Consider the following 5258-nt stretch of genomic DNA (forward strand, 5'->3'; position numbering starts at 1 on the left):
TGAATCCCACTGATTTAGGGATTAACAGCATGTGGGAATGGGGGGTTTCGGTCCTTTGGAATTCCTGGCTGGGGGGGGCATTTGGAACCTGCAGGTGGAACTGACTGACCTGTGGTTGTGAAACCACCTTGGTGTGTCCATCCCATCCCATCCCTAATCCACAAAAACCATCAGCAGAGCCATTAATCCCTTTCCCTTGTCCCGGGAGCAGTGTGAGACCCTGGAACTTGGGGGTTCTGGGACATGAGCCGCAGCCTCGGACACCCCCGGGAGCACGGGAAGGAGCAGCTGTTTTGGGGTTAAACCCTTAAACCCCCAGTCCCTGTGCAGCTCCTGCCTCCAGCACTGCAGACGGGCCGGGCGGAGGAGCCGCGGCTCCAGAGCGGGAAACCCGCTCGAATTTCCTAAATATTGCCAAAAATAGTCAAACTGCTCCGTGGGATGTGCGGAGGGGGAGCTGCCACACGGGAGGCTCATCCATCTCCCTCGGGCTCATCCGTGTCCCTCAGGCTCTGGGAGGATCTGGGTTTTCCGTGCTGGTGGCCGGGGAAAGCCCCCCACCCCTTCCCGGGCTGGGGCAGCGCTTCCCAAACTTCCCTTTGCCATGGATTTATGGGATCCGGGCTTATCTGCCCATGTAAGTGCAGCCTGGAAGGGGGAGGAGAGATCCTGGGAAGGGTTGAACACCCTTTTTTCCTGAGGGGTTTGAGGGGTCTGGGGTGGGATTTAAGACCTGCAGGTGTGGGACAGGGAAAAATATAAACCTTAATGAGGAAAACCTTAATGAGGGAAAACTTAATAAGGAAAAAACCTTAATGAGAAAACCCTGAATTAGTGAAACCCTCTTAATGAGCTTAAGGAAAAGCCCCTTCCCACAGCCAGAGCAGCGAGTGGGCAGTGCCCAGCCCCAGCACGGCCGATCCCGAGCCCGGAGCGGTGCCGGAGGCTGAGTGTCCTTGGCAGGCCCCGATGGAGCCTCGGCTCGTGCTGCTCCCACATAGTTGTGTCCTTACGGAGCGCCGGGAGGATCCCGCCTCACGCCCTGGCTCCAGCTCCTCTCGGCAGGAATCACTTTTCCCCAGCTCCTTGCTGCTGGAAGATTCCCTCCCTTCCCCTCAGTCCCCTCCCTGGCCGGAGCAGGGCTGGAATGCCTCTGGAAGTGCCTCCGGAGCGCTGGCGTGCAGCCGAGGGTTGTGTGGGGCCGGGCACCGCCCTTGACTGCTCCAGGGGGTTGGGAACACAGCGTTTTGTCAGCAAAACCAGGTGCTGGGGGGGATGGTTTTATTAATTAATTAATTAAACATGGGGATGAGTCACCAGGTGGCCCCCAGAGGTGTCACAGAGCGGTGCGGGGCTCTGCTGGGGGAATTCCGGGAAGCAGGGAATACCAAGTGATGAATGTCCAAGAGCTTCATCTGAGAGTGAAAATTCCTTTGAAACTCCCTTCAAAATCAAAATAGAATGATAATCATCATATCATCATCATCATCCCATTTTTGTTAACTCCTCAGTCCTGGGGTGGGATCTGAATCATCATCATCATCATCATCATCATCATCATCATCATCATCATCATCATCCTATTTTGGTTAACTCCTGAGTCCTAGGCTGGGATCTGAAACCAGGAACACTCATTCCAGGAGAAACTTCTCCATCTGCTCCCCCAAACCTCCCCCTGCCCAGGGACCGAGACACAAAGTGGCTTTGGGGGTCCTGGGGGGGAATGTGTGTGGCCATTTTTAACCCACCTGCCCCCTGCCCTCCATCAGACTCATCAATTGGCCCGACAGCAAATAAGGAATGGGCCCAGTCCTGAGGGTTTCCTTGCCTGGGGCTGTGCCGCTTCCCGAGGCGAAACCTTGGGAGTAGAATAGGGAATTTTGGCTTCATTCTACCCTAGACGTGCCTTAAAATCAAAATCTTTAGATATTTAATGGCTCTGGGGCTGCTCCAGAGCTTCTTAATCCGGAGTCCCTTGATCCAGAGCTCTGTAATCCCTGCCTTCTGTCCCAGGTAGCGGAGCAGGGACAAAGGGACGGAGCCTTTTGGAGCCTGTTTTTTAGACCAGGCCTGGCTCTGGTTTAACTTAACCAGAGCGTGGCCACAGCCACATCCTCCTGGATCCATGTTCTCCATAGGCTGCCGGCCCCGTGTCCCAGAGCTCCTCTCCCGCTGCCGGCGGGGCTGTGCCGAGTGGCCCCACCATCCCACCCGGCCGATGCCTCCCGGCTCTGCTGCCGCCCCGGCAGCGAGCGAGATCCCCTTACACATTCCCCTCCCGAAATAGCTCCGGCTGAGCCTCCAACCGTGCCGGCCAAACCCCCCGAGCCCTGTCTACTGGGGCCTCTCCCTGGGAATGCCGCGATCCCGGGGCTGCTGCAGCTCCTCCTCCTCCTGGGAACGGGCGCAGGAGACGCGGCGGCTGCCGGGAGCTGCCCTTGAGGCCGCGGTGGCGAAGCACTGGGAGGTTGAGCTGAGGTGGGGGGTTGAGGTTGGGTGGAGGAGGTTGAGGTTGTGCTGAGGAAGCTGAGGGTGAGAAGGGCCCGCTGAGGAGGTTGAGCTGGGGTTGAGTTTGAGGGTGAGGATGTTGAGGCTGTGGTTGAGTTGGGTTATGCTTGGGTTGGCTTGGGGTTGGCTTGGGTTGGTGGTGACCATGGTCTCTCCCCTGCCTGAGCTGATCTGGGCGCTCCCTCTGCTCCTTCCCAGACGATCCGGACCCCGACGACGGCTTCAACTACAAACAGATGATGGTGCGGGACGAGCGGCGCTTCAAGATGGCCGACAAGGACGGGGACCTGGCGGCCACCAAGGAGGAGTTCACGGCCTTCCTGCACCCCGAGGAGTACGACTACATGAAGGACATCGTCGTGCAGGTGGGGCTGGCACGGAGACGTTGGGAATGGAGTGTTCCCAGGAAGCTCTGGTGAGGGGGTGGGAATCACTCTGGACCTGGCTCACGCCGGTGTCTCCATGCAGGAAACCATGGAGGACATTGACAAGAACGGTGACGGCTTCATCGACCTGGAGGAGTACATCGGTGAGACGCCGGAGCCACGGTGCTGCATGTCCCCTCCATGTCCCTTCCATTTCCCCACGGAGTGTCAGCCGCTGCTGGCACATCCTTCCCATCCCTTCCCCTCTGGGAATGTTCTCTCTTCCAACTTCTCAACTTCTGCCCCCCTCCTTGTGCCACTGTTGAGGATTTTGGGGTGAAATCCTGATCCAAAGGGTGCTTTGGGATTTTGGGGATGGACTCGGGGAGCTCAAGGCTTTGGGTCAGTCCTTGGGATGGGGGCGGGGCTATGGTGGTCGGGAGGATCCCGATCCCACTCTCCCCACAGGTGACATGTACAGCCAGGATGGCGACGCTGACGAGCCCGAGTGGGTGAAGACGGAGCGGGAACAGTTTGTGGAATTCCGAGACAAGAACCGGGATGGGAAGATGGACAAGGAGGAGACCAAGGATTGGATCCTGCCCTCGGACTACGACCACGCCGAGGCCGAGGCCCGGCACCTCGTCTACGAGTCCGACCAGGACAAGGTGGGCCCGCGCTCCGGTGGGATGTCGGGAGCAGGGTGGGAGGAGCGGGGGGAATAGCGGGATGTGGCATTCCCTGCAGGACGGGAAGCTGACGCGGGAGGAGATCGTGGACAAGTCGGACCTGTTCGTGGGCAGCCAGGCCACGGACTTCGGGGAGGCGCTGGTGCGGCACGACGAGTTCTAGGCCTCGCCGGCACCTGCTCAGGGCTGCGCCCGCGCCCAGGCCGCGCCCGCCACGGGAAACCCCATCCCGGCGCCCAGGGATGGGGCTCAGGAAAGCCACACCCTCCCCGGCACTCGGGGCTCGTCTCGTGGGTTTTCCTGGGATTTTAACGACTTTTGGGTTATTTTTGTATGTTTTGGTTTTACCACGTGTGGAAACGGCTCCCCCGGCACGGGGGCAACGACGGGGCCGCCCGGGGCAGCGGGGAATTCACAGCGGGATTGGGATTGGAGGTGGAATAAAAGTTGGAATTGGAGTGAAAGTTGACAAATTGGAATTAAAATTGGAACTAAAGTTGGAATTGGAATTAAAATTGGAATTCGAATGGAAAGTAAAATTGGAATTAAAATTACAATTGGAATTGAAACTAAAATTAGAATTAGACATTAAAATGAAAATTGGAAATTGAAATGGAATTTGAACTTGGGAAGTGAAATCAAATTAAATGGAAACATTGACGTGAAATTGGAATGAGAATTCAAAGCCCCCAGAAAACCCCAAACCCATCAGAGCAGCAGCAGGACCCCGGGAGGTTCCGGGGGGCACCCAGAGGGGACCCCAGGGGAGGTGACCCCGGGGTGTGGGAACCCCCCTCCCCCATCGATGCCCCCCAGGATCTGGCCAGGCCCCACCGGCCCCACTCCAAGTGCCTTGAATCCCCCAAACCCAGGCTTGGGGGGGGCTCATCCAGCCATCCCACCCCGCTCTGGGATAATTCCCAATGTTTTCCCTCTTCTGTGTCGTTTGTCCCTGCCCGCAGCTCCCGGAGCTGTGTGAAGTTGGTCTGGCCGCCCCCAGATTCCTGGGTTTTCCCTTAAATTGTTTTCCAAGGGTTTCCAAATGCTGACTGGATCCTCCCTCCTCCTCCTCTTCCTCTTCCTCCTCCTCCTCTCCCACCTCCCCATCCCTAAATCCAGGGGCGAGTGGTTTGGGAACTTGTCCCCGTGCTGGGCTCAGGGATCTGGGAATGTGGGGGGTGGTTTGGGACACCAGGGATGATTTGGGACAGCAGCCATGATTTTGGGAACACCGGGAAAGCTCCCCTGACCCTCAGTGCACCCCTGCGGCCCCTCTCCTGCTTCCCCCCATCCATGAGGATTCGTGTCCCACTGACGACTCCGGACACGGATTTTTCGCCTCCTCCGGGTTTATTCGGTTCTCTGCTCTGGCTGGTTGAAGGGATCCGGGTCGGCCGGGGCTCAATAAACTGTTCAACCCCCACGGGCCGGGGGGCCAGACCCCAGTTCCTGTGTCCCCCCAAACCGGGGTCTAGGGGAACCCCCCAGAGTGAGCCGGGAGAGTGGGCAGGGGGAGCCCAGGGAAGGGGAGGGGGTGGGGGGCCTGGGGGATGGATTTGGGGGTTCAGGGGGGGAGTGACGTGGGGCCTGAGGGGAGTCCTGGCCCTCAGCCCTGGAGATTGGGTGTCTCAGCCCCATGGAGGGGATCCAGCCCCATACCAGCCCCACAGATGGGGGGAGCCAGCCCCACCTCAGC

The 5258-nt window shown here is 58.6% G+C and overlaps 1 protein-coding gene across 1 annotated transcript; it reads left to right on the top strand.

Moving 5' to 3' along the window:
- The first annotated feature begins 2679 nt into the window (after positions 1 to 2679).
- On the top strand, positions 2680 to 5007 carry CALU (calumenin). The gene is made up of 4 exons (XM_017838908.1): positions 2680 to 2873; positions 2977 to 3037; positions 3342 to 3541; positions 3621 to 5007. Exons 1-4 carry the CDS (start codon positions 2745 to 2747, stop codon positions 3723 to 3725), a joined length of 495 nt encoding a protein of 164 aa, XP_017694397.1. The 5' UTR covers positions 2680 to 2744; the 3' UTR covers positions 3726 to 5007.
- The last annotated feature ends 251 nt before the right edge of the window (positions 5008 to 5258 follow it).

This window comes from Lepidothrix coronata, unplaced genomic scaffold, assembly GCF_001604755.1.
Source record: "Lepidothrix coronata isolate B3197 unplaced genomic scaffold, Lepidothrix_coronata-1.0 Scaffold368, whole genome shotgun sequence".
NCBI classification, from domain to species: Eukaryota; Metazoa; Chordata; class Aves; order Passeriformes; family Pipridae; genus Lepidothrix; species Lepidothrix coronata.

Excerpts from the sequence above, each read along its gene's own strand:
- CALU (XM_017838908.1), top strand. The coding sequence starts at position 2,745 with ATGATGGTGCGGGACGAGCGGCGCTTCAAGATGGCCGACAAGGACGGG. Across the intron at positions 2,874-2,976 it reads TGAAGGACATCGTCGTGCAG|GAAACCATGGAGGACATTGA; the intron begins GTGGGGCTGGCA and ends GTCTCCATGCAG. Across the intron at positions 3,038-3,341 it reads CGACCTGGAGGAGTACATCG|GTGACATGTACAGCCAGGAT; the intron begins GTGAGACGCCGG and ends CTCTCCCCACAG.